Below are 21763 nucleotides of genomic sequence, written 5' to 3'. Positions count from 1 at the left end.
TCATCATTCATAGACCCGGCATAGGCTCCAACTGCACCATTGTTAGCTTGGCCCTGCTTGTTTTCTTTCCAGCAGTTTTAGACACGTGACTGCACTCTTCCACCACTCAGTACTTTTGTACTGCTTATTTTTAGTTGACACCCTTTCATACAATATCACTCATTTAACACTTGATACTGTGACCCAACTGCTTTTTTTGATGGTGTGAGCTATATATTGTGTAAATATGTTGGCATATGTGGTGACATATTGTGTTGTCTTTGTTTTTAAGGAGCGGTTTTCATACATATGTCCCGATATCGTCAAGGAATTTAGCAAGTTTGACGCGGACCCTAGCAAATGGATGAAGCAGTACACAGGCATCAATGCCATTACTAAAAAAGAGTTCACCATTGACGTGGGTTATGAGCGCTTCTTGGGACCGGAAATCTTCTTCCATCCTGAGGTATTATATGAGCGCACAACATTCTACACAGCGGCATGAGTTACAGGCGTGGGTGCATGTGCAGAGATTCACCCCAAGCTGACACTAATTAAACATATAAACATGTAAATACATCATTCTGTACACTGTCTATATTTGGAACATGCTTTGGTATTGTTTATTAAGCAGTGGTAAAGATGCTGGTTTTCTCAAAGTACACTGATTTTATTCAGGAATTGTCCAACCATCCCAGGATTTTCTGTATTGTAATATCTTAAACAGCCTTGCTGTCAGAAATCAATAGGTTCAGACTCGTACAATTTGGTCACATGAGGTCTGGATTAACCTGGAGAAACCTATCAATCAAGGAATAGAGGAAAGTTACCGTAAAATGCGATAACCAGTAATTAGATGGATAGATGGTGTGCCGGAGGTCATTGGGAGGTCAAGTGCTGGGTATCAAAAGCCAGCGTGGATTAAGAAGGCTTCCGTAGGCATAATGATGCACTATAGGGTACATCCTTGGTCAGTACCGTAGCTAGATATTTGAGTGTGGTGCAAGGCGCCATCCTTTTGCCTCTCCCCCCACTCCTCCACTGCACTGCCCCACCAAAAGTTGTAGCTACCATTCGTCACTCTTGCTTCGTTTCGAATTGTTCAGCTATACATTCGGGTGGTGCTGTAATGCAATAAACTGGACACTCCGGAATCACCGATAAGCCTATATATATTCTTAGGTTTTTTCGGTAAAGTCACGTAGGTGAAAAATTTAAATTAATAAAAGTAAAATAAAACAAAATAAAAAATCGCGACGTTTCGGAAGCAACACAAGCCTCCATCTTCAGGTGGAACCGTCACAGCCACGACAGCTGTATCAAGTAGCTGTAACGGTTCCACCTGAAGACGGAGGCTTGTGTTGCTTCCGAAACGTCGTGATTTTTTACTTTGTTTTATTTTACTTTTATTTAAATTTTTTACCTACGTGACTTTACCGAAAAAACCTAAGAATATGAATCCTTGCAGTCACGAAAGCTTCAAATCTAGAATTAAGCCAATATATGGACTAATATTGGTGCGGTGTTGCCTGTAGGTGCATGTCTTTGCCCATATATGGTTTTGTGAAACCTGAATCGAGGTATATTGTATCGATTCTGCTCATAGTCGATCGGACAGCCATGTTAAGAGTATCGATTCATTGAGGGTTAATCAATGCTTAGGTTAATTGAGTAATCCATTGGTTCGTATAGGGTCATGTGAAACGCCCTCTTTTTGTTGATTTGCATGATTGGTGATTCACTCGCAGTCCGTTTTTTTCGCATTACAATGCCCATATTAGGAGGTGCAACCGTGGTGGCTGACTTGCCTTTGTTACAGCACTGTCATCAATCTTCGTTTCAAGGCAGTGTTAAACCTTAGGTGTGAGATATCATGAAATGCTAAGTAAATTATACGGTCCCAATTAATCTTATAAACAGGACCCTGCGGGGTGGGCTGGTAGGAATAATACTTAGTACCGGTACAGAGATATCGACCGGGTATAGAGGAGTTAAAGACAAAATTACTGTATTCTAGTGTAACGTTAATTAAAAGTGTTTGTTTTGACAAGAAACGCTGTGAGATTTAAAGACTCGTAGTCTTTCATTTCCAACACCACCCTCAACACCACCCCTCCCACGGACGGACGGACGGACGGACGGTCGGACGGACGGACGGATGGACACATTAATCTATTGGTGGTCTGGTCCACTTCGTTCCTACCAGTATAACCCCCCCCATCACTCGCTCGTGATCAATAACCCCCCAATCACTCGCTCGTGATCAATAACCCCCCCTATCACTCTCTCGTGATCAATAACCCTCCCAATCACTCGCTCGTGATCAATAACCCCCCCAATCACTCGCTCGTGATCAATAACCCCCCCAATCACTCCCTCGTGATCAATAACCCCCCCAATCACTCGCTCGTGATCAATAACCCCCGCCAATCACTCGCTCGTGATCAATAACCCCCCCCAATCACTCGCTCGTGATCAATAACCCCCCCAATCACTCGCTCGTGATCAATAACCTCCCCCAATCACTCGCTCGTGATCAATAACCCCCCCCAATCACTCGTGATCAATAACCCCCCCAATCACTCGTGATCGATAACCCCCCAATCACTCGTGATCAATAACCCCCCAATCACTCGTGATCAATAACCTCCCCAATCACTCGCTCGTGATCAATAACCCCCCCAATCACTCGCTCGTGATCAATAACCTCCCCCAATCACTCGCTCGTGATCAATAACCCCCCCCCAATCACTCGTGATCAATAACCCCCCCCCAATCACTCGTGATCGATAACCCCCCCAATCACTCGTGATCGATAACCCCCCAATCACTCGTGATCAATAACCCCCCAATCACTCGTGATCAATAACCTCCCCAATCACTCGCTCGTGATCAATAACCCCCCCAATCACTCGCTCGTGATCAATAATCCCCCCAATCACTCCCTCGTGATCAATAATCCCCCCAATCACTCCCTCGTGATCAATAACCCCCCCAATCACTCGCTCGTGATCAATAACCCCCCCAATCACTCCCTCGTGATCAATAATCCCCCCAATCACTCGCTCGTGATCAATAACCCCCCCAATCACTCGCTCGTGATCAATAATCCCCCCAATCACTTGCTCGTGATCAATAACCCCCCCAATCACTCTCTCGTGATCAATAACCCCCCCAATCACTCGCTCGTGATCAATAACCCCCCCAATCACTCGCTCGTGATCAATAACCCCCCCAATCACTCGCTCGTGATCAATAACCCCCCCAATCACTCGCTCGTGATCAATAACCCCCCCAATCACTGGCTCGTGATCAATAACCCCCCAATCACTCGCTCGTGATCAATAACCCCCCCAATCACTCGCTCGTGATCAATAACCTCCCCAATCACTCGCTCGTGATCAATAACCCCCCCAATCACTCGCTCGTGATCAATAACCCCCCCAATCACTCGTTCGTGATCAATAACCCCCCCAATCACTCCCTCGTGATCAATAACCCTGTCACTCGCTCGTGATCAATAACCCCCCCAATCACTCGCTCGTGATCAATAACCCCCCCAATCACTCGCTCGTGATCAATAACCCCCCAATCACTCCCTCGTGATCAATAACCCTGCCAATCACTCGCTCGTGATCAATAACCCCCCCCAATCACTCGCTCGTGATCAATAACCCCCCCAATCACTCCCTCGTGATCAATAACCCCCCAATCACTCCCTCGTGATCAATAACCCCCCAATCACTCGCTCGTGATCAATATACCCCCCAATCACTCCCTCGTGATCAATAACCCCCCAATCACTCCCTCGTGATCAATAACCCCCCCAATCACTCCCTCGTGATCAATAACCCCCCAATCACTCGCTCGTGATCAATAACCCCCCAATCACTCGCTCGTGATCAATAACCCCCCAATCACTCGCTCGTGATCAATAACCCCCCAATCACTCGTGATCAATAACCCCCCAATCACTCGCTCGTGATCAATAACCCCCCAATCACTCGCTCGTGATCAATAATCCCCCCAATCACTCGTGATCAATAACCCCCCAATCACTCGTGATCGATAACCCCCCAATCACTCGTGATCGATAACCCCCCAATCACTCGTGATCAATAACCCCCCCAATCACTCGCTCGTGATCAATAACCCCCCCAATCACTCGCTCGTGATCAATAACCTCCCCCAATCACTCGCTCGTGATCAATAACCCCCCCAATCACTCGCTCATGATCAATAACCCCCCCCAATCACTCGTGATCAATAACCCCCCCCAATCACTCGTGATCGATAACCCCCCAATCACTCGTGATCAATAACCTCCCCAATCACTCGCTCGTGATCAATAACCCCCCCAAGCACTCGTGATCAATAACCCCCCTAATCACTCCCTCGTGATCAATAACCCCCCCAATCACTCGCTCGTGATCAATAATCCCCCCAATCACTCGCTCGTGATCAATAACCCCCCCAATCACTCTCTCGTGATCAATAACCCCCCCAATCACTCGCTCGTGATCAATAACCCCCCCAATCACTCGCTCGTGATCAATATACCCCCCAATCACTCGCTCGTGATCAATAACCCCCCAATCACTCGCTCGTGATCAATATACCCCCCAATCACTCGCTCGTGATCAATAACCCCCCCAATCACTCGCTCGTGATCAATAACCCCCCAATCACTCGCTCGTGATCAATAACCTCCCCCAATCACTTGCTCGTGATCAATAACCCCCCCAATCACTCGTGATCAATAACCCCCCCAATCACTCGTGATCAATAACCCCCCCAATCACTCGTGATCAATAACCTCCCCAATCACTCGCTCGTGATCAATAACCCCCCCAATCACTCGCTCGTGATCAATAACCCCCCCAATCACTCGTGATCAATAACCCCCCCAATCACTCGTGATCAATAACCCCCCCAATCACTCCCTCGTGATCAATAACCCCCCCAATCACTGAAATGCGAACCCCTCCCACGGACGGACGGACGATATAATCTATTGGTGGTCTGGTCCACTTCGTTCCTACCAGTATAACCCCCCCAATCACTCGCTCGTGATCAATAACCCCCCCAATCACTCGCTCGTGATCAATAACCTCCCCCAATCACTCGCTCATGATCAATAACCCCCCCAATCACTCGTGATCAATAACCCCCCCCAATCACTCGTGATCGATAACCCCCCCAATCACTCGTGATCAATAACCTCCCCAATCACTCGCTCGTGATCAATAACCCCCCCAAGCACTCGTGATCAATAACCCCCCTAATCACTCCCTCGTGATCAATAACCCCCCCAATCACTCGCTCGTGATCAATAACCCCCCCAATCACTCGCTCGTGATCAATATACCTCCCAATCACTCGCTCGTGATCAATATACCCCCCAATCACTCGCTCGTGATCAATAACCCCCCCAATCACTCGCTCGTGATCAATAACCCCCCAATCACTCGCTCGTGATCAATAACCTCCCCCAATCACTTGCTCGTGATCAATAACCCCCCCAATCACTCGTGATCAATAACCCCCCCAATCACTCGTGATCAATAACCTCCCCAATCACTCGCTCGTGATCAATAACCCCCCCAATCACTCGCTCGTGATCAATAACCCCCCCAATCACTCGTGATCAATAACCCCCCCAATCACTCGTGATCGATAACCCCCCAATCACTCGTGATCAATAACCTCCCCAATCACTCGCTCGTGATCAATAACCCCCCCAATCACTCCCTCGTGATCAATAACCCCCCCAATCACTGAAATGCGAACCCCTCCCACGGACGGACGGACGGACGGACGGACGGACGGACGGACGGACGGACGGACGGACGGACGGACGGACGGACGGACGGACGGACGGACGGACGGACGGACGGACGGACAGTCGGACGGACGGACGGACGATATAATCTATTGGTGGTCTGGTCCACTTCGTTCCTACCAGTATGAGGGAATATCACTGTACCACAACGATGCAGAAAGGCAGTTGCAAGGAGGGGCATGCATATTTTCCTGCACTGCATTCCTAACATTGCTACACAGTTAACTGCTTGTGTATCTATTTTATAACTACTATGCAGGATTGCCCATTCTTATAACATGAACCACTTGTGCCTCCTGATTGTGGAGGCACTATAAATAGTTTTTTGCTATGATGCAAACAAGTGTTTAGAGTAGATCAGTACAATTAAATAATTGTGTAAAGAGAGTTCCGGCCCAGGTTAGTCTTGAACTTCGACCTTTATTACGTCTTCAGCATAGTACATAACACTTAAGGCAGTTAACTCCGTTCAAATGCCACAAATCCATTCTATCCGCTCCTTTTAACCCCCTCTCCATCCTTTCTGGAACTTTCCCTTATTCCACCAATCCCCTTGGTTTCTCTCAACGGTCTCCCAACCAACCCCTCATTTAGATTTGGATTTTCGTGGGCTCTTTCTTATTACCCTGGTAACCAATCCGATTTTGAATGGTTCTCCATATTCAAATCAGATTGCGTGCCCTACATCATCTCCCCCTGTGATACCTCGCCAATGAGTCGAACGTGGTGTTTGAACTCACAAGCTGTTAATGTATATTGATTCATAAATAGGGTTCACCTCTTGGTGTCCCTTACAATGATATAATGATGAAGTGTTAACATAATAATTTGATCACAACAGAATACAATTCAGGCTGAAAATTAGATTTGACAACACACAAAGGTGTGCTTTACATGAACAAAATATCTCAATTCAAACCACCGACTCAAATAACTAAATATGTGGCCATTTTGTCATTGAGACTACCAACTGAAAGAGTTGAGAAAATTACCATTCCAACAGGCAGCAGTGAAACAAAGGCAATCGCCACTGCCGCCATATACCTCCCAGAGGCTTATAGTGGTAGTGAACATTGACTGCTGCACTAATGAGACCTAATGAGTTTTAATGAGGTATATTGCAGCATCAAACATTGATTACTGTCCTGATGAGTCCTAATTAGGATGACAATGGTACCTTTGTTCTAATGCTGTCTGTGAGGATGGTCAAATCTTTTCAACTCTAGGAGTTGATGGTATAAATTACAAAATGGACACACATTTACTTATTTTTTGAGCTTGCGGTCTGGATAAGCCTGAGAGCTTTTGTTTCAAGATGATTGGATGAAATTCTTCATAAAATTCACATTTTATTTGACAGCAGCAGATATCTATGGTCACACATACATGTGTGTTACACATGTTGTGGAGTCAACGGCTTTGGCCATGTTGACTGATCGTGAAACATCACGGTTTGTTAGCATTATTAACATTTATTTATGCATGAGTATAATGTGTAATGGTTGTCTCCTCCAGCAGAGGGTATGATTGCTATATTTTTTCATGGGTTTGGTGGCTCACATCGTTTTCATGAAAAACATGCAGTAATTTCAGGGCTGCACCCTGTCCTGCATACAATTTCTATGCATGATATATTTTTTAAAAATCCTTTATATTAAGTTCACTTGCTTGCTCGTGTGCTTGCTTGCTTGCTTAGGACCGTGCAAATCTTTCGGTCGATTTTTAACCCACTTCCCGTGATCCAATCGAGCTGACTTTTTGCACACAGACTCGTTGTGCGTGACAATTAATTTTCGTGAAAACAAATTTCCAAAATTTGACACTGTTTAGGGAATTTTTTAAAAAATATTTAATTACCAATTGCTTAATGGTGGCCGACAATCATCTGACTCATAGGTGGCAGCCATCTCAAGCCAGAGGACGAGAGGACTCTAGCTGCCCGTTTCATGATGACGCAAATGTTGACTAACCACATGGCATGAAATCCCTGCCCCCACGCTGTACAGTGGAGACTATTTATAGAGCAGTTAAATTGAAGCCGCCAGGTTCTTGAAAGTGGTAAAACGGGTCAACGCTAGTGCCATCGGGAATATACGGGGCATGTCAAGAGGTGATTTTTCGTTTTTAAATCCTTTATACTAACTTCACTTGCTTGCTTGCTTACTCAAGAAAAACAGAAATGAATAATAAAATGAAACCGATGCCACGCATATAAAGGATTTATAGTGAAAAACTTTGTTCTTACGGGTAAATTTTTAAAATCCTTTATATTAAGTTCGCTTGCTTGCTTGCTTGCTTAGGACTATGCAAATCTTTCGGTCATTTTTTAACCCACTTCCCGTGATCCAATCGAGCTGATATTTTGCACACAGACTCGTTCTGCGTGACAATTTTCGTGAAATTTTTTTTCCAAAATTTTACACTGTTTAGGGAAATTTTTAAAATATTTAATTACCAATTGCTTAATGGTGGCAGACAATCATCTGACCCATAGGTGGCAGCCATCTCAAGCCAGAGGACGAGAGGACTCTAGCCGCCCGTTTCATGATGACGCAAATGTTGACTAACCACATGGCATGAAATCCCTGCCCCCACGCTGTACAGTGGAGACTATTTATAGAGCAGTTAAATTGAAGCCGCCAGGTTCTTTAAAGTGGTAAAACGGGTCAACGCTAGTACCCTCGGGAATATACGGGGCATGTCAAGAGGTGATCTTTCAATTTTAAATCCTTTATATTAACTTCACTTGCTTGCTTACTCAAGAAAAACAGAAATGAATAATAAAATGAAACCGATGCACGCATATAAAGGATTTATAGTGAAAAACTTTGTTTTTACGGGTTAATTTTTTTACCCTTCTATCTGGCAACAAAACTGACACCTTTTTACAAGGAGTCATGTTTGCATAGACCGCAATACCTGCAGTCATAATACAAACAAAAGACATAACTCTGATAATGTGCACTGTCCTTGAAGTTGATTGGTCCACACCCCAGACAGCTTTCCTTAGAGCCTAGTCTCACATGGGTTGGACCAGATGACGCCAAAAGGCGCACAACTCAAAGACAATGGCACCATCAGAGTATGAGAGCTCGGGGTAAGCATTTACACCATGGGAACCTCATTTGCCAGTAAAAATATGATAATTGGTTTTTTACCCTTCTATCTGGCAACAAAACTGACACCTTTTTACAAGGAGTCATGTTTGCATAGACCGCAATACCTGCAGTCATAATACAAACCAAAGATATAACTGATAATGTGCACTGTCCTTGAAGTTGATTGGTCCACACCCGAGACAGCTTTCCTTAGCGCCTAGTCTCACATGGGTTGGACCAGATGACGCCAAAAGGCGCACAACTCAAAGACAATGGCACCATCAGAGTATCAGAGCTCGGGGTAAGCATTTGTAATAAATTAAATAAATGAAAAGGGTGAGTATTATTATTGAATCTATAACTTCCCCACATTTAACACTCCTTTCTTCATTGAGGCGTTGGTTGGGTTTAACAGCACTATCGTAGGTGCTGGCCCCTCATTATTGTCAAACCCAGCCTATGACAGTGATGTGTGTTCATCATGAAACCATTTCTAGCTGGTTGTGTACAGACAATACTGCTTGTTACAAGCGAAAATAAAAATTTCCGATGTTAGATATAATGTTAATGCATTTGTGAATTGTGAAAATTCCACGTACTAATGTTGAAGACCAACTTCGAAAGACGTGCAGCTTACAAACACGTTCAAATTCACACCATTGCTAGCAGAATATTAACTACTTTTGAATGCACTTAATTATTTGCCTAATTTTAACAAGAAAGCCAGCTTGTTGGATTTCATATATCACCACACCAGGCAGGCTAATTAAAGAAATCAAAAATGTAAAATAAATTTAACAAAAATGTGTATATATAGTAGAAGCATTTACCGACTATAGGATTTTAAAGATGTTATTTAATGTACAATGTATAATAGCAATGCATTCGAACATGCCTCATTGTTATAATGTATACGATATGTAATTCAAGTATAATACATTTACTTAAGGCAATATTTAAGTGGTTGTCGATGGTGGGTAGGGGGTGACAGGGGAGGGGGTGGTGGTCTGTACAACAACGCATGCACTGCACACATTCGTACATTTACAGTAATACATTTACTTCATATAGTAACACAGGGTTGTTGTTTTATTTTATTAGTTTTGCAGCAAGATCGACTTTTTAGTTAGCCGGACCCGAGCTGCCTGCTCCTCATCCGTTTTGGATTGTTTGGCAAATACTGATTTTGAAAGTGGCAAGTAACCAGAGTAGCAAAATAAAATGTATACCGGTAAATACCAGAGGATGACACATAAAGATCCGTAGATATAGGTCAGCGACCTACTTTGTGTACCTATAGCTACTGTCTACCTCACAGGCCAGCAGATTTGTATACAATATGCATGGTATATTTGTACCTTTCCTGTAGAGCGTTTAAATCCAGGTGTGACACCACACCTGAAATGACATCATATGCTTCATGAAGCATGTGAACTGTGTGTCCATTGTAAAATATACCTTATGCTGTGTTTGTTTCAAATATGGTCTTGATAAATGAATAATCGTATTTCTTGCAGTTCTGCAACCCAGACTTTACCCAGCCCATTTCAGAGGTGGTGGACAATGTCATTCAGAACTGCCCCATTGATGTGCGGCGTCCACTGTACAAGGTGAGTTCTCCTGTCTGTCAGATGGACTCTGCTCTTGTTTGGTCAAAACATTCCACCAAATCTCAGGGCTTAAACTGTCAGAACTTATGCTTCAGACTCTTGCCTAGCAGAAAAAAGGTAAACATGCTTTTATGTGCCCTTTAAAAATATACACACATGTACCTGCATGCCCGTATATGTTGTCAAGTATAATTGCTTTTTTTAGGGCATGTTGTATTTCCCTTAGGCCTGGTGTTAAATTATTAAATGTGGAATTAAAATGTTTTGTTTAATAAAGACTTCACATCGTGTCAACTGCTTATGTTCTGAGAAGGGATATGTCTTTGCAGCCTATATTATTCCTCACGCGTTATTTGTCTGGTTCTGCATACGAAAGCACCACTTATTGACAGCTGATAATTAAATAGCTGGCCTGAATATTTGACCAGCATTTTGCAGAGCCAGCTCACAAACGACTGTGCACTCCACAGGTGGCCTTTTTCACATTTACTGTACAAAAAGCTGGCCAATTAACCAGATATTTGAATACATCTCCATTTGCATTCTGCAGCCAGTGGTGAAAATTTCACTATTCAAATCCTGATCAAAAGTTGACTGAACCTATAATTACTCGAGGATCAACAGAATGAGCACCGCTCTGCGAGAAGTAAAAAAAAAACCCGTAGTCATTCTTTGTAGAGAATGGCCCTTCCTTGCCTTTTAAATATTAAATGTTCACGTTTTAAGCAGAGCCACCAACTCTTTGCTGAGCACTACCGAAGGCTAATTTTAGCACTGACATATACAACTCGTGACGATACAAACAGTGCAAATCGTGTTTATTATAGTGAAACACTGATTCCATAACTGGAAGCCTATCAATTACAGTGAAATCACTTGTTGAAAAAAGCTGAACATTGTAAAGGCTCGTATCCTTGTAATTTTGTTTTATCAAGTTCCTGTAAACATCTGTGCAATATAATTTCTTCCAGTATCTACATTAGACAACTTAATAACAGCATATCAGCTTTTAACTTTTTTCTAGCAGCTTTTAAGTTAAGCTTTTAACTGTCCAACAGTTGCAGCAACTGGCAGAAGAAAACAAGCCATGGTAAAGTGTGGTGGCATATTTTACTGTTGGCCAAGCTTTGACCTCTTTTATTGTTACAATATATTATAAATGTGTGCCAAGCACGAAGGTTAGCTAACTCTGGATTACATAATTAGGCAAATAGTAATTTGAGTTGCCACTGGACGACTGCTTCACTCCTCCCTCTAGAAGCAGATCTATAAATCTTTAGAAGGGGAAGTAATAAAATAATAAAAATAAAACATAATATATTTGAGCAAGTTTTATTTATTATTATTTTATTATTTCCCTTCTAAAAACCATCCATTTTAACTTATTTTCAAGTCTCTGAATACTTAAACTCTGCACACCATTACACATTCCTATAAACAAAGCACATAATATATTTTGTTATTTGTTATTATTTTATTATTTCCCTTCTACGTGACTTTACCGAAAGAACCAAGAAGATGAATCCCTGCAGTCACGAAAGCTTTAAATCGAAATTCAGATCTATAACTTTTTTTCCCCTCCTAAAACACAATATTGGGAAAAATTGAAATACACGTCAACAAAATACCAATTTTAGGGTCACATTTGGGGAGCGATGTTTTCCTCGGATCCGCCACCGACTTCCCCGCCTCCCACCCCCCTTCCAATCTTGCACTACATTTTTTCTCCACCAATAATTGCATTCGATCATCAGCTTTGACCAAACCAATTAGTTTGAAACAAGTATAATCATTGATGGAATATTCAGCGTAACCCTAATTTGTGCAAACTCAAAATCCACTTATTCTACCATGGTGGTCTTCATTTGGGAAGGGTGAGGCAAATAATTTTTCAGACTGCACGCATGTTGGAAAGGCATATGGACTGGATCGCCAATTTCACTTCAAATTCACTTCGGTGGCTATGCCCTCCCCCAGATACAGAGCAGTGCGGTTTCACACTGGAATTGTGCCTTTTGAGTTTTGGGTACATTTTTAACAGTTCTATAGCCCCTACCCAAACTCTGGCTGAATCATTCCACCATGCAGAACGAAGGCACAAAAATGCGTTAATTCCAAACTTTCTGCACAAAGAGCAATTCACCCACAGACTAGGCCTCAGACTTTTATCAGAAACGTGTTTGGAAATAAACTCTGCAATAATCAAGCTCCTTTATCGGTATCAGAATTTATTTAAGTTACTTCATGAATTCCAAATAGATCTCATGTGAGACTTAGAATGTGTTAAGTTCCCCCATTTTTGGCATTGTTTTGGCTATTTTTGGATGGGTGGCTCCGTGGTAAGGGCACTCAACTTGCGACTAGAATGTGATCAGTTCAAATCCTGACCAGGGCTGGATGCAGCCTGTTATTTTGCTGCAATTGATAAAATATATAGTAGTATACATTTTTGTTTTGGAAATCAAAAGTGGATTAACTGAATTTTCACCACTGACTCAAGACTGCTAACAGGGATGAGCACTACTTCCCACGCAATTAACCGCTTTGATTTTATTTTAATGGTTTATTTGAGATAGTCAAACATCAATGTAATAGGCAATTGATATCATGACAATGCATTAACATTTTTCATTGTTATTCAAAAGCAGCAAAGCATGAAAAGTTGTTTTCAAAATGCATTTTCCATTAATTAGCTTTATATGAAGACCGTTGATAATAGGGTTTTCCCCTTTTTTCTGGCAACATAACAGGGGTTAAGATGTTAAAACGCCAACTGAAACCTTTTACAGGGAATCATGTCTGCATTAACCACATTGATATGAAGGCTTCAGAGCGCTACGCATGATGCATATGTCCGTCAGCGAGTGGCTGTTGTGGTTCCAACAAGCAACAATTTCCGATTATGTTTATGTAATTTTCTGAAATTGCCTAATTTTTGGCAATTGTTGCAATGTATGGAAAATGCAGTTGAAATTCAGGTGGGTGGTGAAGCGTAAACATTGAATCACACTTGGCGAAATCGCGCGCAATCACTTGTGGAATGAGGTTTTTTCGGTGCAATAGAAAGAGCTGGCTGTTTCATCCGCTACATATATACACATTCGTATGATTCATGTAACTTAAATACCTCTGCTTAAGGACCTCATGAAATTGGTCGTTGAATTTTAACCTGCTTGGTCGTGACGACATTTTAATGTTGGATTTATTTCAATTTCTAAGTGTATGTTTTAATGCGTTTGTAAAGAATCTGTTAACTCACAGCCAACGCCGGTGACGATTATCCAAACCAGTCCTGGGGCTCCCCCAAGTCGACTCAGCCTCAAATGAGTACCTGTGGCTGTGTGTAAACATTGCCACTGGGGAGACAAAGGCGTCCAGGCATGGTGCTGGCCACCCATGCCCTTGTGTGCTGTGCCAAGCCATCCTTCATAGGTGCTGGCTTGCAACACTTGCCCCAACAGTCTGTTAAGGCTATACGGGGGACATCTGTGTGTGCATGTGTGCATCCATGTGTATCTGCACCCAGAATGTTGTGCTGTCTGGTGGCTCCACCATGTTCCGCGACTTTGGGCGTCGTCTCCAACGGGACCTCAAACGCACTGTGGACAGCCGGCTGAAGTTCAGTGAAGAGCTAAGTGGAGGCCGGATCAAGGTGATTATACTGCCTCCAGCGGTACACAATCGTACACAGTGTGGGACCTCATTGTTCCAGTTGCAGCTCAGACATTGGGCAGATTAACCATATTGTGGTAGTTGTATGTCATAAATTCACAAAATTGCACAACCATGCACGTCATTTGCAAAACGAGCTGCGAAACCTATTTTAGAGCATGTGTGTGTGGAGCCAAGCCTTGGACTATGCATACTATTTTGGCTGCAGGTGCTACTCTGTGCCGAGTACCAGGTTGTGGGGCATGCACAGAGCCACGTGCATTAAATGAGGCACACCTCAAAATTACGGAGTAAAGTATGTGGAATCCAGTGGATACATTTCACACTTATATGGCAGGGGTCTGTGTCCCCATTATAACAACCACTGTTGACTTCTCTAGATTGGTAGCTATTATTTTAATCCTGTAGGGAAGATATGAACTTAAAACTTGCCAATTGTTGGTTGTGTACTCTTACATCACTGTTACCCAGTTGGGTGTAATGCTCACTTATGTTGAATAAAAATGTCTTTTTTCTTGCAGCCGAAACCCATCGATGTGCAAGTGATTACCCATCACATGCAACGCTATGCAGTGTGGTTTGGGGGCTCCATGTTGGCTTCCACAGTAAGTTTCCTTTCCAAAATGCCCCAAACTAGATGGCAGCGATATGAATTAATAACCACGTGCACATTTTTATATGAGCTTTCAGGAGTATTTCATGTTACATATTAGTGAATCCCATAAACATTACAGTTATAATTGCTGAAGCTGTTGGAGACCATATTGAACTAATACTACATTTTCAGTAGTATTATTTCACCATTTCCATAAGCCTCAGTGATGAGACAAGAATCATCTAGCCTACATGTCAATGTGGAATTATTGTCAGTGGAAGTTATTCTTAATCCTATCATTGAAATCTGTTTACTTGAAAAGCACAAAGTGAAGCATTATATTGACAAAATATGGATAGACCATGTTGGAATGTTTTATTTAACTGCCATATCACATTGGCTGCAGATCACCAGCAAAAATGTATGCATTTAAGAGATCAAAACTACAAATCCATAGGGAGAGACTGGCAAGTTCCCTGCTTTACTGTCAGCTATTTGCCACCACCTAATACTGCAGGTCGGTGTGCTTGCACAAAATGTTACAGATCCTACAATTGTACCAGCCCAATGTCTCATTGCTGGTTTTGTGTTTTGCTCTTGCTGACTAGAATTAAATAACTGAAGCACATATGTTAGGTGAACTATCACGAGCAATAACCTAGCATTTATAGGTTGGCATTCACATTTAATTCATTCTGTAGATTTCAATTTTCCTTAGATAGCGAGAAAAGATAAATGTTTTTTTTAATCTCAATCCCTGGCAACATTACAAAATATTAATGTATTGAACATACCAGTTAGCTATGTAGTATACAGTGTATATCATGAATCTTCAAGCATTTTACAGTTAGATAAAATATGCCACATCCATTAGTTCTTATAAAGCATCCCTACCTCTACTGGTCATGGCAGAAGCAGTAGCCTCCTACAACGGACACAAAAGCTGTATCTTTGTGTGTATTTTATGGCTGAATTAGCACTTTTATATTTTTTGTGCTCCTGCAAGACACAATTTATTGCGGTGACAGGTATATTGTTGGAGGAAAATTGCGTTGCATGTTTTAGATATTACGAGGCCATGTCAAATGTTATTATAGTATAGTCTTGCTAAAATGCTACGATAGCAGTATAGTCTTGTACAAAAAGGTCCAGACGCATTGGCAAGTTGTTATCCAGGTTAACTATAATTGTGTTGAATCATGTGTGAAAGAATCAGTTTTTGATATGTATATGCTGTATGTAATGGTCACGTTACCCATGCAGCAACAAGAGGTGCTGCAATTCAATGCCATGCAAAAAAAAAGTATAAAATCGTGATCTTTAGTCGTAACAATTTTTAAAAAAACGTCATGATCTATTATTTGTTAAACCTACGTGACTTTACCGAAAGAACCAAAGAGTACGAAAAGCATTTCTAAAGAAATGAGTTTTCAATGTAGACGTCACACAATGTGTGTTATCGAGACGCACATATATGATGCAGTGAACAATCACACACATGGCTACAAACACTCTTTCACAATTGTTCAGCGCTCCAAGGCTGTTTTCTCTCTTCCAACTCATTCAAACCCACTGAACACCATTTTGTAATTTTCAGGTGTGATGACGTCACATTGAACACATAATTAGACCCACCCCTGACCCTGCCGGGCCCCCCGCCAGATTCGGATGCATTATGAGGCCAGGGTATCATAGTTTGGTTCTGGTTCGGCACTGCAAATAGTCAGTGGAAAACCACCTGTACCCTGAGGGTTCCGTGTTGGTGTACCTTAAATGTACCAGTGAAAAGGGGGTATTTGTCATTTTCAACATGTTACTCAACACATTCGTCAATAACATTGCCTGAAAGAGACAATTATTGGTGTTGTTATTGTATGAATGTGAGTTTTTTTGTTTGTGCTTGTGCACCACTGCCAATGCATTATCACCAATAAAAAGAATAAACATGTTATAGGTCTGCTGAATGCTGTATGCACTGCTGTTTCTTTTGAAAAACTTGCAATGTCAAAATGAATTAAACAAAAAATCACTTATAATATGAGCTTAGTTTCAGTAAACTTTGAGTAGGTTGGACAATTTTCTAACACCATGCTTTGTCACCCCATTGACCCCCAGCCTGAGTTTTTCCAGGTTTGCCATACCAAGAAGGATTACGAGGAATATGGCCCCAGCATCTGCCGTCACAACCCAGTGTTTGGCGTGATGTCCTAACACTTGCACATTCCTTTTGAGTTCTGCCAAACAGGATATTTCCAAGCCTTCTTCCCAGCTCTTTCTCCTTCAGTGTAGAGAGCTCAGACACAACACACTGTAAACACATACCACCTACGAAATATCTTTCTGCTCGGTTTGATTTTTTTATTTTGTGACAAATGTTATTTGTATGCAAATGCTTGCCTTGCATAACTCAAGTATTTCAATGCAGATGTCATGGGCTGCCCCTTGATCATCAGATGGTTCTTTGCTGTCTGGGATGTTATGAAAAGCCTTAAGTACCAACATTTTATCTGAAAGGTGGCTGTCACAAATTGTGACTTTAGTGGTGGGCAATAATCTGCATAGCACATTACCGAAGTGTCAGCTTTGCTCTGAATTTGCCAAAACACTGAATATTTTTTCCCATTCTGCCTCATTTAAACGGTTCATAAATGTGTTGCCAGTCTTTTTGAAAACGCCAATTTCAAAATAATGTTTTGAGGATTGCTTAAAAACTAAAATAAGTGCTTCATTGAAATTGCCACAGGTTGCCACCATTTGTGTGGGCTTTTGAGATGGATTGGGCAACAGGATTTGAATTAAAAAATAGATGTCTGCTATCCTCTGAATCATTGGTTTCCTCAAGAGAATCAGGACCCGCTTCTAAGCTTTGCTTGAAAGAAAACACGTTACGTACTCTACGTGATTGATCCTCTGCAGAAATGTTTGTTGGTTATCGGTTGTGATTGATAATGGTAAAGCAAACTTTTTTTAATTACACTGTGTCTTGGCACATGCACACAGAGTGGTTTATCAGGACAGGCTGGCCAGTGGTTGATTGTGAAACAATCGGCCTGCCATTACTTTTTCTACTTGTACATCATGCATTATATAAGGTTCCAAGTTGGGTAATTTAGTTTTTTCTGCAGATTTTCTTTCCAATCAAAATATTAATTGGCGCCATTTTGACACAAATTTGCAGTAATTAATGATTAAACTTGTATATAAGTACATTTAAGAAAACATTTACAATTAACCTTGTCACTGAAAAGATACTTTTTAATCAAAATCAAGTTGGTATTGTAATTTGGGACTGCAGAAAACACATTTTGTTAGTTGTGTTTGTAAGATAAGATTTCCTCCAAAGATCCAAGTTTTGATGTTAAATTGATTATGTACTGACCAAACAATATACTTTTTTCGTAATTACTTTAAACAGGGTTTTGGCAAAAAAAGTGCAGTATTGAGGTAGTCTGCTTAAATACTTATCATTGGATTGATATTTTTGAAAATGCATTCATCGAATGTGATGTCACATGGGTGTGTGATAATTCAACATCATCTTCTGCAAATTATGCATTCCCTTGGTTTAAAGCAAAACATGCCAATATCTATCCTTACCCCTGAGAGTGGCTGTATTTGTGATAATTCTATTTTTCAATTACAGCGTGGACCAAACACTCTTCTATATCAACTGTAATTGGTGACACTTTCAGCTGAATGCCAGCAAAGGTGTTTTAAGTGACTAGAAATATTAAAATGTAAAGTTGTCACTGGATACTCGGAAATTAATACCATAAAATGGCTTTTCATGTTGTTGGATCTGCAGTATAGCCTTTTGTTATTTTTCACGTGATCTAAATACTGATTGTATGAAAGGTACAGCATTCCAATAAAAGGCACTTCTTTGCAGCTGAATGATTTTTGAATGTTATATACTAAAATATGTGGTAGCAGTTGTAACGATAATTTTCAGCCCATTAACCCATTGCTGGACAAAAACCTTCCCTATGCCGTGTTGGTCAAGGATTGTTTTCTTTATTTATATCATACTTCACTGTGCTAGCTGATATTGGTTGATGTGAATACTCTACTGGAAATAGCCAGCCTACTTTTCTGATGTGTCCAAAAGGAGGCTTTTTAAAGTACATCACCACGAGACTCAGAAACCTGGCTGCAATAGGAAATTAGAAGACGGTACAAAAAAGTTAACTGCTGTCCAATCTGCAGAGTTTAAATGGTCTCAGTTGTCACATTTCTCGAGCTATGCCGTTTTCCTCCAACACCCAAAAAGTTATCAAATGTCTGCCTAGTAGCTCACTGAAAAATGTTACGACGCATTTGAGACAACTGGAGGACTTACATGCGGTACTTAGTCTGAGGACATATAGGTCATATCATATACTAAATAATCAGCTCATGGTGGTGTACATCATACATTGTTAAGCTGCCTGCAGCGTGACCATATACTGACTTTTGACCTCGGCATTGGCTCTTGGGCCAACAGAATAATGCGTTGCTATGGTAGAGCCATCATCGCGTAATTTTCAACAGTGGAAATGCAGCTCCATGTTGCACAGCATGTCTGGATGCTGCTGTGGTGAGTCAAGCTGCAGACCATCAACACAGTCATCAAATACTCAGGCAAAGGGTATTTAGGATGGAAACATCTCCAGGCTATCTTTGTAGTTCTACGAGCATATAATGCACAAAATGTACTTGTGCCGAGTGATTATTGTTAGATGGACAATTGAACCTTATGGCGGGACCCCGGGGTCCCGAATAAACGGAAGTCAAAATCGTAATTATATTTTATTCGAATCAATTCATCATTCTGTTGTCATATCGTCCAAGCGCAGCGAGGACGAATGCACAGAAGTGCTGAACAAGCGAATGCACTTCATGCTCGGGTATGGGCAGGATCATAATTCTTTTCCTAAGCTGCTCAAACTGCCTACACGACTTAAGTTCTTTATTTGTCATCACGGTATGCATAATACAGTGAAACTGCTCTCTTATCTTCATTATTATTTGTGACCTACCAATGTCTGCAGCCAGGATCAATCGATGGCAATCCTATTACCTGCAGGTATTTAACAGATGAGATGCGTTGCACCGTTCATTCCCCCTGTTTAATAATACTTCTCTCGTCCGTATGCATCTGTGCAGATAGTGTTTTTTTGCGGTTAATCCATAGTCCCCCACATACCGCTCATAAAAATGCGGATAAGAGGAGCGGCGACCCACTACTCTGCAGAGTAACATTGGTATAAACGCGTATTACAATATGAGCCTATTTTGAAAACGCGTACTATTTTAGGTACTGTTTATAAAGTGTGTTCACAAATCCATACTGAGAAACAATGATTGACAGAGGGATGTAAATTATTTTTTCGATAGTGTTTTTAAATAGAGCTACTGCTGGTAAGTCGTTTTCAGTTTTAAAGGCATAGTTTAACAAGACAACACTTGCCACCATCCTTCAAACTCATTGGTGAAAAGGAGCAAAGTTTTTGTTTACATTATAAAATAATGTTTATGCGAGAGCGGGGGGCTTATGGGACCCCGGGGTCCCGCCATGAGGTTAAATTCGAGCCGTACAATAAAGCTGCATAAAATATTGGGCCCTGGTATTATGGATGGTTCTTACCCATAACATTAAGCAACCTAGTAACACTCGTTTCATAGGACACTGCTGGTCAAATTTAATAAATACAAACTGGCCCCACGTTTTTACTTTTGAATAAAGTAATACTCCGATTTACGTCTCCCCCTTTAACGTCGTTTCTCAAATATGTCGGTACTTTATTAATGCCACTACCTGATTTGCGACACCTCAACCTATACGTCACTGACAGCATCATTCATCTTTTCTCGTATCCATCGGCTCAGCCGTCGCCTATACCGACCCTGTAAATTGATTTGATTTGCGTCGTTTTTATATTTATTTGCACTTTTCAGGGACGCATCTCCGATGTATACCGGGGTATTACTGTACATAAATTGATCCAGAAGGCCAATTGGTCACTTGAATAATTTAATTGTTATATTGATGAAACAATCTCCCTATATCATAACTTTACAGTAGTTAGTTTCATATAGAGGCTTAACAATTCGATCTGGTTACCAGCTCAGAATATAACGGAAAATTATAATATTATGCAGATATTTCTGTTATCCAATCGCTTGCAGGGAAAGTGCATCTGAAATCCCATTTTCTGTGCGTCCCAAATAAATCCCATTTCAGTTGCGGCTGCTCGTGATTATTTAGGCCCATGCTCTTCGGGTTTTTCAGGAAGATAAGAGAGCTGCTTGGAAATTTGTTGCTGGCCCAAAGTGCACTTTGCCTAATCTGTGCCGAATCCAGGAACCAAATCGATTATATTTTTGGTGGGATGAAGAGCAAAGGTAGAGGGGCACCTGACTGCATCAAACACATGTCCCTATCCTAAAAGCCTCACTTTGTCTAAATGCATTTTCAAAATGGGTCTTTATGTATGTTGAAGATTTTTCGCACCGCATGGAGCCGACCATGCTAATCGGAGGCGGGTTTGTGTCGAGGCAATCAGCTTGAGTGTCCTCGGACCGCCCGCTAACCTTGGTTAGCGGTCAGTCTTCAACAATGTACGTAATTTTCTCTCCTGCACCACAGCTACAGATTGGGTTGTCGCGTAAGCCCCACCTGTACAGGCTTGCTGCACACAGGCCTTGGTAATTTCTTGAGCACGGTGAGCAGGGCCCATTCATCCCACTGGATCATAGGATCATCCCCGAGGAATTGGTTCCTTGTTGTGTATGAGAGCTACCCGTGCTCCAGTGACTTTGCTGATGCGTCCTGGCATGGCATATAGGCCCGCAGTGCGTGCTGTGATGATAGCAGCAGGTGAGCCAAAGAGATTGACCGCAGACTTTGGCTTTGTGTGAATATTCTGCAAAAGCGTGGCAGCCTTAGCCTCCCATTGGATGTGAGGAGGGGTGATGTCGCTCATAG

General features: G+C 41.8%; 1 protein-coding gene across 1 annotated transcript in view; it reads left to right on the top strand.

The window, feature by feature from the left end:
* The window catches only part of LOC133344996 (actin-related protein 3-like), a 31933-nt gene extending 13243 nt beyond the window's left edge, over positions 1–18690 (top strand). The window contains exons 8-12 of the mRNA XM_061555333.1: positions 272–445; positions 10437–10529; positions 14056–14181; positions 14723–14806; positions 16912–18690. Coding sequence (XP_061411317.1) covers positions 272–445; positions 10437–10529; positions 14056–14181; positions 14723–14806; positions 16912–17007 — 573 coding nt within the window. The 3' untranslated portion in view covers positions 17008–18690. The remainder of the gene's footprint in view (positions 1–271; positions 446–10436; positions 10530–14055; positions 14182–14722; positions 14807–16911) is intronic.
* The last annotated feature ends 3073 nt before the right edge of the window (positions 18691–21763 follow it).

Source organism: Lethenteron reissneri, chromosome 21 (genome assembly GCF_015708825.2).
Source record: "Lethenteron reissneri isolate LAM-NWPU_2019-01 chromosome 21, ASM1570882v1, whole genome shotgun sequence".
NCBI lineage: Eukaryota > Metazoa > Chordata > Hyperoartia > Petromyzontiformes > Petromyzontidae > Lethenteron > Lethenteron reissneri.
This window is presented reverse-complemented; position numbering and strand designations above follow the sequence as displayed.